At 36.2% G+C, this 12,943-nt stretch overlaps 1 protein-coding gene across 3 annotated transcripts in view; it reads right to left on the reverse strand.

Moving 5' to 3' along the window:
• Window positions 1-6,578: 6,578 nt before the first annotated feature.
• Window positions 6,579-12,943, reverse strand: part of TTC33 (tetratricopeptide repeat domain 33) — a 44,357-nt gene continuing 37,992 nt past the window's right edge. For 2 of the 3 annotated variants that reach the window (XM_011944410.1, XM_011944408.1), the window contains one exon: window positions 10,082-11,483. In XM_011944410.1, coding sequence (XP_011799800.1) covers window positions 11,130-11,483 — 354 coding nt within the window. In that variant the 3' untranslated portion in view covers window positions 10,082-11,129. Of the gene's footprint in view, window positions 11,484-12,943 lie in introns of all 3 variants that reach the window. The other variant, XM_011944409.1, reaches the window with a different exon arrangement.

Consider the following 12,943-nt stretch of genomic DNA (forward strand, 5'->3'; position numbering starts at 1 on the left):
AGAGCCTCCAGAGGCAGCTGAAAGCCTCTCTGCCACTGCCTCTGCAGTGAAACTGCCCTTGCCACCCTTGGACTAATGAAGGAGCAAAGACCCTAAGTTCCTTATCCATACCTCCAACAAGGTGCAGTCGACCCAAGGAGAGGAGGCCAGTCCATCTCCCATGGGTTGCACACACCCCCCATGGCTCGTCACCAGACAGGGAACCCCTGGCTTGGACTGGCTGCACTGAGTGATTCCTGACCTGCATTTCTCTGGAGTGGAGCCCTCAGGAGTCAAGCAAACGACCCTTGGCCACAACCCCTAATAAGATATCTTCCTCTGCTGCCTCTATGACGGGGAAGGAACATAAACACTGAGATTGCCCCAGAGCTGCAGTAGGCAACCCATGAGTGCCAAGTTGTGAACTACAACCAGCTCTCAAGGGGTAGAGGAACCCACACTTTCAGAGCACTGATGACTGCAACTGTGAGGAACCATAGGGGAGCCATACAACTAAGCAAGAATCTACAAACTGACCAACAAGCCTAAGTGTCACCTACTGGATCACACCCCAAAACTTCAACAACAAAAATACCTCATTAACATACCCTGACTCTGAAACCAGAGAAAAGAAGTCAATTTCAAATAAAGACCCTACATAAAGCCTCAGCCCAGTGAAAACATCCAGAAAAGAAGCCTATTGACTGTACTCAATCTACACTGCAGTTAAAGAAACATCCACATGCGGAGATGAGAAAGAACCAGTGCAAGAACTCCAGTAACTCCAACGGCCAGGGTGTCCTCTACACAACTCCACCAGTTCTCCAACAAGAGTTCTTAACCAGGTTGAACTGGCTGAAATGATAGAAATAGAATTCAGAATATGGATAGGAACAAAGAACATCAAGATTCAAAAGGATGGCAAAACCAAATCCAAGGAAAATAAGAATCACAATAAAGTGATACAGGAGCTGAAGGACAAAGAAGCTGGTATCAAAAAGGACCAAACAGGTCTGACAGAGCTGAATAACACAATACAAGAATTTCACAATACAATCACAAGTATTAACAGCAGAATAAACCAAACTGAGGAAAGAATCTCAGAACTTGAAGACTGGTTCTCTGAAATAAGACAATCAAACAAAAATAAAGAAAAAAGAATACAAAGGAATGAACAAAACCTCTGAGAAGTATGGGATTATGTAAAGGGGCCAAATCTACGAATCACTGGCATTCCTAACAGGGAGAGGGGAGAAAGCAAACAAATTAGAAAATATATTTCAGGATATCATCTATCAATTTTCTCAATTTTGGAGGGGGGCCAACAGTCAAATTCAGGAAATACAGAGAACTCTGTAAGATTCTGCACAAGAAGATCATCCCCAAGACACATAATCCTCAGATTTTCCAAGATTGAAATGAAAGAAAGAATGTTAAAGGCAGACAGAGAGACAGTGCAAGTCACCTACAAATGGATCCCCATCAGGCTAACAGCAGACCTCTCAACTGAAAGCCTATAAGCCAGAAGAGATTGGGAGCCTATGTTCAACATCTTAAAGAAAAAAATATTTGGCCAAGAATTTCATATTCAGCCAAATTAAGCTTCCTAAGTGAAGGAGAAATAAGATCCTTTTCAGATAAGCAAATTTTGAGGGACTTCATTTCAACCAGATCTGCCTACAAGAGATTTTGAAAAGAACACTAAATATAGAAAGGAAAGACCGCTAGCAGCTGGTACAAAAACACAAACACAGAGACCACTGTCACTATAAAGCAACCACACAAACAAGCCAATATAATAACCAGCTAACAGCACAATAACAGGATCAAATCCACACATATCAATACTAACCTTGAATGTAAACAGGCCAAATGTCCAACTTAAAAGGCACAGTGGCAAGCTGGATAAAAAAGCAAGACCCAATGGCATGCTGTCTTCAAGAGACCCATCTCACACATAATGACACTCACAGGCTCAAAATAAGGGACAGAGAAAAATCTACCAAGCAAATGGAAAACAGAAAAAAGGAAGGGTTGCAATACTAATTTCAGACAAAACAGATTTCAAACCAAAAAAGACAAGGAAGAGCATTACCTTAATGGTAAAGGCTTCAATTCAACAGGAAGATCTAACTATCCTAAATATATATGCACCCAACACAGGAGCACCCAGATTCATAAAGCAAGTTCTTAGAGACCTACAAAGAGACATAGATTTCCAAAGAATAATAGTGAGAGACCTCAACACTCCACTGACAGCATTAGACAGATCATCAAGGTAGAAAATTAACAAAGATATTCCAGACCTAAATTCAGCACTGGACCAAATGGATCTGATAGACTTTTACAGAAGTGTCTACCCAAAAACAACAGAATATACATTCTTCTCATTGCCACATGGCACATATTCTAACATCAACCACATAATTGGACATAAAAACAATCCTCAACAAATGTAAAAGAACCAAAATCATACCAAACACACTCTTGGACTGCAGTGCAATAAAAATAGAAGTTAACACAATGAAAATCGCTCAAAACCATAAAATTACATGGAAATTAAACAACATGGTCCTGAATGACTTTTGAGTAAATAATAAAATTAAGGCAGAAAGCAAGAAGCTCTTTGAAAATAATGAGAACAAAGATACAACATACTAGTATCTCTGGAACACAGCTAAGGCAGTGTTAAGGGAAATTCATAGCACTAAATGTCTGACTCAAAAAGTTACAAAGATCTCAAATTAACAACCTAACTTCCTTCACAACTAAAAGAAATAGAGAAGCAAGAACAAATCAACCGCAAAGCTAGCAGAAGATAAGAAATAACAAAAAATCAGAGCTGAAAATCAAGAATTCTAAAACATTCAAAAGATCAAAGAATCCAGGGGTTGGTTTTTTGGAAAAAATTAATAAAACAGGCCACAAGCTACACTAATTAAGAGAGAAGATCCAAATAAACGCAATTAGAAATGATGAAGGTAATGTTACTACTGACCTGACAGAAATAAAAACAACCACCAGAAACTACTATGAACACCACTATGCACACAAATTAGAAAATCTGGAAGAGATGGATAAATTCCTGGACACATACACCTTCCCAAGACTGAGCCAAGAAGAAATCAATTCCTTGAAGAGACCAATAACAAGGTCTGAAATTTAATCAGTAATAAATAGCCTGCCAATCAAAAAAAGCCAAGGACCTGATGGAGTCACAGCCGAATTCTACCAGATGTACAAAGAAGAGCTGGTACTATCCCTACAGAAACCATTCTAAAAAATTTAGGAAGAAAGACTTCTCCCCAACTCATTCTATGAGACCATCATCAGCTTAATACCAAAACCTGGCAGAGATACAACAAAAAAAAAGAAAACTTCAGGCCAATGAATATCCTTGATGAACATCAATGCAAATATTCTCAACAAAATACTTGTAAACCAAATCCAGCAGCACATCAAAAAGCTAATCCACTATGATCAAGTAGGCTTCATCCTCAGGATGCAAGGTTGGTTCAACATATCAAAATCAACAAATGTGATTCATCACATAAACAGAACTAAAGACAAAAACATTATTATCTCAAAAAATGTACAAAGGCTTTTGATAAAAGTCAACATCCCTTCATGCTAAAAACTCTAAATAAACTAGGTATTGAAGGAACAAAGCTCAAAATAGTAAGAGCCATCTATGATAAACCCACAGACGACATTATACTGAATGGGCAAAAGCTGGAAGCATTCCCCTAGAAAACTGGCACAAGACAAGGATGCCCTCTCTCACTTTTGAGAGCAAAATATGTTGCCCACTTTTATTCAACATAGTATTGGAAGTCCAGGCCAGAGCAATCAGGCAATAGAAAGAAAGAAAGGGAATCCAAATAGGAAGAGAGGAAATCAAACTATCTCTGTTTGCAGATGACATGATTCTATCTCTAGAAAACCCCATAGTCTCAGACCAAAAGCTCCTTCAACTGATAAACAACTTCAGCAAAGTTGCAGGATACAAAATCATTATACAAAAATCACTAGTATTCCTATACACCAACAACAACCAAACTGAGAGCCAAATCAGAAAGGCAATCCCATTCACAACTGCTGCAAAAATAAAATAAAATACCTAAGAATACAGCTAACCAGGGATGTGAATGGTCTCTACAATGAGAATTACAAAACACTGCTCAAAGAAATCAGAGACGACACAAACAAATAGAAAAACATCTCATGCTCATGGATAGGAAGAATCAATATCATTAAAATGGCTATACTACCCAAAGCAATTTACAGATTCAATGCTATTTCTATCAAACTACCAATGACATTCTTCACATAACTAGAAAAAAAAATATTTTAAAATGTATATGGAACCAAAAAGGAGCCCAAATAGCCAAGGCAATCCTAAGCAAAAGGAACAAAGCTGGAGGAATCACATTACTTGACTTCAAACTATACTACAAGGCTACAGTGACCAAAACAGTATGGTACTGGTACAAAAACAGGCACACAGAATAATGGAACAAGTAGACAGCCCAGAAATAAGGCCACACATCTATGAGCATCTGATCTTTGACAAAGCTGATAAAAAGAAGCAATGGGGAAAAGACTTCATATTCAATAAATGGTACTGGGATAACCAGCTAATCATATGCAGAAGATTGAAGCTGGACCCCGTCCTTACACCATATACAAAAATCAACTCAAGAAGTATTAAAGAGTTACATGTAAAACCCAGAACTATAAAAACCCTGGAAGACAATCTAGGCAATAGCATCCTGGACCTAGGAATGGGCAAAGATTTCATGACAAAGACACCAAAAGCAATTGCGACAAAAGCAAAAATTGACAAGTGGAATCTAATTAAACTTAAGAGCTTCTGCACAGCAAAAGAAACTACCAACAGAGTAAACAGACAACCTACAGAATGGGAGAAACTATTTGCAAACTATGCATCTGAGGAAGGCCTAATATCCAGCATCTGTAAGGAACTCAAACAAATTTACAAGAGAAAAACAAGCCCATTAAACACGGGCAAAGGACATGAACAGGTACTTTTCAAATGAAGACATACATGCAACCAAAAAGCATATGAAAAAAAGCTCAATATCACTGATCATTAGAGAAATGCAAATCAAAACCATGAGACACCATCTCACACTAGTCAGAATGGCTATTATAAGAAAGTCAAAAAATAACAGACGCTAGCTGGTGAGATGTGTAGAAAGGGGAACCATATACACTGTTTGGTGGGAGTGTGAATTAGTTCAACCATTGTGGAAAGCAGTATGGTGATTCCTCAAAGAACTAAAAGCAGAACTACCATCCAATCCAGCAATCCCTTTACTGGGTCCCTTTACCCAGAGGAACATAAAGCATTCTACTATAAAGACACATGCATGCAAATGTTCATTGCAACACTGTTCACAAAGACTTGGAATCAACCTAAATGCATATCAATGACAGACTGGCTAAAGAAAATGTGGTACATATACAGCATGGGATATTATGCATCCATGAAAGAGAATGAGATCATGTCTTTCACGGGCACACGGATGGAGATGGAGGCTATCATCTTTAGCAAACTAACACAGGAACAGAAAACCAAATACTGTATGTTCTCACTTAAAAATGGGAGCTAAATAATAATAACTTATGAACACAATGAAGGAAACAGTAGACAACGGGGTCTACTTGAGTGGGGAGGGTGGCAGGGGAAGAAGAGCAGAAAAGATAACTATAAAAGATACTAAGATTAATTCCTGGATGATGTAATAATATGTACAACAAACCCTCATGACACGTGTTTATCTTAGTAACAAAGCTTCACATGTACCCCAAACCTAAAATAAAAGTTAAAAAGTAAAATAAGCTTAAAACAAAAAGTTAGGGGACTAGGTGAAAATATGAATAACAACAACAAAATTAACATGAAATGGATCATGGACCTAATCATAAAAGTTAAGCCTATAAAACTTCTAGCACAAAACAGAAAATCTTTGTGATTTGGGAGTAACGACAGGTTTCTTAGCACACAAAAAGCACAACCATAAAGAAAAAAAAAAACTTATAAATTAGACATCATCAAAATTAAAAACTTCTGCTCTTTAAAAGGTATCACTAAGAAGACAAACAAGCAAATTGCAGATGGGAAGAGAATATACACAATACTTACAGCTCATGAAGGACTTCTATCCAGTAGAAAGGAAAACTCTTACAACTCAATAATAAGATAACTTAAATTAAAAATGGGCAAAATATTTGAACAGGTACTTTCCAAAAAAGATAGAGAAATGTCAGATAAGCCTATGAAAAGATGCTCAACATCATTAGGGAAACGCATATTAAAACCACAATGAAATACTACTACATATCCATGAAAGTGGCTAAAATTTAAAGGACTGACAACATCAATCATTGACAAGGATATGGAAGAACTGAAATTAATTTAATACATTGCTAGTAGAAATCCCATATGGTACAGATACTTTGGAAAACAATATGGCAGTTTCCTTTAAAGTTATGTATAAACTGGTCATAAGACTTAGCGATTCTATCCCTAGGTATTTACATAGGAGAAATGAACACATATGTCCACACACAGATTTGTGATTTATATACATAGCAGCTTTATTCATAATAGATCAAAACTTGAAACAACCTAAATGTCCATCAATAAGTGAATAGCTAAACAAATTGTGGTATATCCATATAATAGAATACTATTCAGCAATAAAGACGAACTTATTACTGATATGCACAACAACATGGATGAATCTCAACATGGATGAGTTTCAAAAGCATTATGCTAGGCAAAAAAAAAGTCAGACACAAGAGTGCATATTATATGGCCTATTTATTTCAAACTCTAGAAGTCTGAAGTTAAATCTAATGTATAGCCACAGAAAGCAAACAAGTAGTTGACTAGGGATGGCTGTTGGGATGGAGGGGAACCAACTGCAAAAGGGCTTTAGAGAACTTTTTGGGTGACGGACATACGCTATATCAGAATAGTAGTGGTGGTGAAGTGTGTTTACATTTGTCAAAATTCTCCCAATTATAACGTTAAAATACTTGCATTTTATTATTTCTAAGTTATACTCATTTACAAAAGTTAATAGAGGTGAACAGAGGATATCCTAATTCATTTCACATTCTTCCCTTCCAATTCAATCTAGAGTCAACAATGTGGTCTGTCACAATTCCAAGTAAGCAGACCTTTTAAATATCCTGAACAAATATTTACTTGATGCCTTGTAATTATCACCACTCAATTTCAATAGAATTTCCATTATTAAAAAAAAGAAAATCTAAAATTAGGAAAGAATTCCCACATTTGGTTTTTAATACATCTCATGCTTACTTTGAAATATAATCTGCACTAGTCTTTGTTAAGGTTTGAGGGAGTCATAAAATAATGTCCCTGTCCTCTCCTGACATCTGAACCACTTGAGAGACAGACAGATGGAGATTCAATATATTAAGTTTATTGCTGAAAAAGGCTAGGTTAGAGGATGTACTTTAAGTTTATGCCAACAATAGCCACCGGACATTGAACTCAGAATTAGACAGACCTGCTCACTAAGGCATGGGCAGTTCTGCCACAAGCACAGGTCTCCCTTTGCAGAGGCAAAGAACTTTCACTGCAAGGTTCACAAGGTGGCTGGCATGAGACCACACCATAGGCTCTCTGCAGTTATGACAAATCCACAAAAGGGGAAAAATAGGCTAGCATGCCCAGTTCTATATCTTAAACTGCTTCCTTTCTTGGTGAAGTGAGAGGAAGAGATTAGAGTTCCTTGGTAAACGGATAGCCTAAGAAGCACTGTGAGAGGAAGCCATCCTCACCCGCCGCTACCTTCTTACCAAAGTAGTTCATGTATAATGCATATTAGGGCATGATTCATGTTACACTAGCTTTAGGGCCACACTTCTTCTTCCAAAGTAACTGTATTTAATTGCAAGTGACTAAGGTAAATGACTTTAGGGATAACCTCCTTTATTTCATTTTATTACTTTTTATAATTATATATTTCAATATCTTATTATTGGTTTGAAAAACTTACTTTCTCAGTCCCAAAATTCTTTATCAAGTACATCAGTTTAATAATCTCTAAGGAAAAAGGAAACACATTTAAGATATCCATTGATTTGAAGATAATTATTATGGAACTATGGTTCTTATGTCAACTCAAAACTCATTTAGATATTGATATATGTATCATGAAATCATAGCTCAGAATGGCTGGTCCAGAGTCACTTTAGAAGGGCTTCTGACTCAAGGAAATTAAAAGAAATGACTGTTAATTTTTTTAGTGCTGGGAACGGCAGTGAAACAAGCTTTTGAATCATTATGTAATTTTCAAACAACGAAAAGGGCTATACTGTTCAGTTATAATCATCAAAATTCTAGCTAAGACAGAGCTTTTAAAAAATCTTTATAGTTTTACCATGCAGCATCAATTCAAAACATTGTCATACTGAAACCACTGCCATAAAATTTTGTATGTAGGCCCCAGCTGCAGTAGATCTGGCTCCTGTGATCTATAACTTGCACAGCTTTTCAATGTTTATGTAGTATCTGTTAATAAATTTAAGATAAATACTCTATAACCAAACAGCCTGTTTTCTAGAGAATGACATATGATTCTTGTGTTATCAGGCATGGTCTGGATGTCTAGACACTCTGACTAACGACTGTTTATGCCACACAATTCTCAAACAAGAATAATGTAAATTACAGTCAATTTAACTTGAACACTAAACAGTGTTATTTCAGAAAGTATATTAAACTTCTATATCAATATCATGAACATCAATTATTTCTCTTCAGATTCATAAAGATTTGTCATTAAAATTAACAAGCTTAGTCAATGTTTGTATATCAGTATTCACATCCTTGTATAAAATAATGGGTACATTTTTCTCTTCATGCATGGAAGAGTATGAGCTAAAATAAGCATTCTTGGGGGCCTGCAGAAATGAGCTGCCTTCCTTCTTCATAACTTGCTGTTTCTTTTTCTCCTCTATCTTATGTCTAAACTAATTTATGTCTTATATCTGGGTAAGAAAGAGACTAACCTGGCTTACCACGCCAATACAGAGGAAAAACTAGGTTCTTATAACAGGGCCTAGCGGCCACATGCATTCCATCCTGAGCCTTGCCTCTTTGGGGCCTGAGGCATAGACCCTGTCAAGAAAAATCCCACTATCTCTCTTATAATACTGGAAGCAGAGACTTCTTACTTTCAGATAAGGAAAGGAATACAAAAAAAGTTCTCCTTTTTTAAAATCAGAGGAAATTGAGGTTAAATATCTCCAAACTAATTCAAGTTCTTCATAGAAATAGCTAGCATTTACTGAAATAGCCAGCATTTCTTCATGTGTGAGGCACCATGCAAGGTACTTTAAATATATTATGTTCATACAAGAAAGATATTAATCTAATTTTTCAAAAGCTAACAATACAAAATAATAGGAAAATCTTCAAAATGCAGAAAAAACTATTTATTCACAAATTACACAATAAACAAACATCCATTATGCAAAACAATATACCAAATGCTGAGTACTCACTTCTCTAGATACCTATTTACGTTTTGAGAATGTTCTTTATTAAACAAAATAAAATAATTAACATATTTTTTGGAGCACTCTGAAACTAACCTCTCTAACCAGAGCTAGTTTTCTGATGATATAACTTAAAGAAAGAATATTCTTTTCAAGACAAGTGCTAATTTCTCCAACTCTGAAAAGAGATATGCATTCCAATAAAACAAAAGTTTTAAAAACCATCTTCATAAAAAATGTAGATCATTACTTACATGCTCCAACAGTAGTAAGATCTTTAACATAAAGTGGGCTACTTTCATCTCTAACAAAGATAAAATTAATACATGTATAGTATCTTCCTGAGTGTCAGAAGTAACAGAACCCAACAGGTCTATATTACTGTACTACAGTATATAGTATAAAAATAATAGTTCAGATTAGCAATGACCGTATTGGTTTGTGAATGTGATTGTGACCTTTCAATAAAATATTTTTTTAATATAGCCTTCTCAAACTCATGAGAGTGTACTACAAATCACATTCCATTTTCTATGTCTTTTGTGCTTAAGTTATTCATTCATTGGCACTCTAATAACAGCCCTACTTTTTTATTTTTAGAAAGATATAATTAGCTATTTAAAATTGTAATTATTTTTCATTTCACTGAGTAGTTTCAAAAAAAGTTATCTAGAAAAGTAATTCCCAGTCATCAAATGGAAAGATACAAGCAAGAAGTAAGTTGTTTCCAGGGTTTTTAAAGCTTTATAAAATAAAAAAGAGAAAGTATTGGTTTTGACTAGGATAATATAGCAATACAATTGTCATTAACCTATCTGTAAAAGCCATTCATTTAAAAATGCATATTTTAAAATGACTCATTTGTGGTAAGGATTACTTACTGTAACAATTAAAAAATAAAACCATCATTCTCATATTTATCAATACTTCACACTTTTACCAAATACTGAAGGAGACAACTATCATTGTTATAACTTCAAAGTCAAAACAGAAACACAAACCAGAATGAAAAGAAACTTCAGAAAATGTTCAGAATGTACACATTTGCGTGCATTTTCAGCCAAACTTTCAAAGATTCCACATATGACCAAATGACAACTTTGAATCAAAATGAATGGCAAAAATATTCAAGCTTTCTGACAGACTTACTCTAATGAAGCAAGAAAAAGACAGCAAATAGTAAGAGCAGTATATTTCTCAGAGGGAGGGAAATCACAGACTTCCTTTATCATACAACAAAAGTTGAAACAGCATTTCAGTAACATTGATCAAGTTACTCACTATTCAAGAATACACTTTTCAAGTTTTGTCTTTAAAATGTATTCATTTACATATTCAGATTAAACTAAGTTTATTAATCAAAAACCATTTTACTCAGAATTTTAACCTTGCGAAATATAAATCATAACTTATTAAAGCATATTCCAAACACTATACAATAATCCTGCCATTTTAGTTTTTATATGCCTCATCTGAAAAACGTTATTTTGCAACCAGGAGTTCTCCTATCTATCTCCAGAGTAAATGTCTCTATGTCAAAACTTCAAGAGGCAATCAAAGATTCAAATAATCCTATGCATACTGCTTCATCGGGCTTTGATAAAAACTGAGCCATCTGGTGGTGTAGCACCATCCTCCTTTTCAGTTACAGTCTCTACAGCCCCAGAAGCGGACACAATAACCATTGTTTTATTTGCTGAAACTGTCTTCTCTTTCTCAGCAATAGCCGCACAAACAGCAACAATCTCATCACTTTCAAAGTCATAGTCTGGAATTGACTTTGGTGAAAAGTGTGTTACTTCAGCTGGTGGTTCACTTTTTTTAATCCTCTGTGCTACCTTCTGCTGCTCCTGGAGCGTTCTTGCCCAAGAGAGGTCTTCTTTCCATATTTCAGGGTTCATTGGATAGATGTGAAGGGCTACTTGAAAACTTCGAATTGCCTAGAAAATAAGGTCAGAGTTTTTTGTTTTGTTTTTAAAAATTAGTATGTTTAATATAATCCTGTGTGTTTGTGTACGTCTATACTGTACTGTACACATACACATCCTAATGCATTATTTTAATGTACTAGAACACAAAAGATGGGAGCTACGGTGTTGCCCTAAGCACTGGGAAAAAAATTATAGAAGACTGAAAGAAAGTGACTGACAATATGCTTATGGACTAAAAGCCATTAAAATGGGAGTACTCATAATAGGGCTAAAGATAAAGCAAATACATTGTCAGCTTCTGTAGACCAGTAAGTATGTACATTTGGGGATTTCCTGGGCTAACCCACAATCACAAAGGTACCAAGAGTAGATATCTTTGAAGTTAACAGTTTAGATCCTAACAATGCTAACATTTACTGAGTGTTTACTACATTCTAGGCACTAAAGATTTACATGTATTGGGCCAGGCACGGTGGCTCACACCTGTAATCCCAGCATTTTGGGAGGCCAAGGTGGACGGATCACCTGAGGTCAGGAGTCAAGACCAGCCTGGTCAAGATGGTGAAACCCCATCTCTACTACAAATACAAAAATTAGTCAGGCATGATGGTGGGTGCCTGTAATCCCAGCTACTCAGGAGGCTGAGGCAGGAGAATTGCTTGAACCCGGGAGGTGGAGGTTGCAGTGATTTGAGATCACGCCACTGCACTCCAGTCTGGGCAAAAAGAGCAAAACTCCATCTCAAAAACAAACAAACAAAAAAAAGATTTACATGTATTAACTCATCTAGCCTCACAATAATCATACAAAGTAGCTATGGTTATTGTTTTCACTACTATTTTAGAGAAGCACAAAAAGAGTAGTAACCAAAAGTATCAGCTAGGAATTGGCAGAGCTGGGATGCAAATTCAGGCAATCTGGCTTCCGAGTCCATTCTCTTATTCATTATATTATACTGCGTAGTCACAAGAACTCCACTACAGTGTGGATAAAGGTCAACCTCAGCACTACCGCATATCTGGCTGCATAAGTCTTTATTTTGGAAGGGCTGTCCTCTATAATGTAGAATATTCAGCAACATCCCTGACCTACACTCACTAAATCCAACACAGTTTCCTTTCCTAGCTGTGATAAACAAAAATGTCTCTAGTTATGGCAAATGTTCCCTGGGGGCAAAACTGCCCTCCAGGTGAGAACCATTGGTCTAAATCTATTATATGTTGTTTTCTCTCAGTATACTTAGTCTCTGGATAGAAGATTCTCATGCAAACAGCTTAGTTTTAAGATTGCACATAATCGACTAGGCACAGTGGCTCACGCCTGTAATTCCAGCACTCTGGGAGAGGCAGGTGGATCACCTGAGGTCAGAAGTTCAAGACCAGCCTGGCCATGGTGAAACCCCATCTCTACTAAAAATACAAAAAATTAGCCGGGCGTGGTGGTGCATGCCTGTAATCCCAGCTACTCAG

The sequence above is a fragment of the Colobus angolensis genome, unplaced genomic scaffold (genome assembly GCF_000951035.1).
Source record: "Colobus angolensis palliatus isolate OR3802 unplaced genomic scaffold, Cang.pa_1.0 Scaffold230, whole genome shotgun sequence".
Lineage (NCBI taxonomy): Eukaryota > Metazoa > Chordata > Mammalia > Primates > Cercopithecidae > Colobus > Colobus angolensis.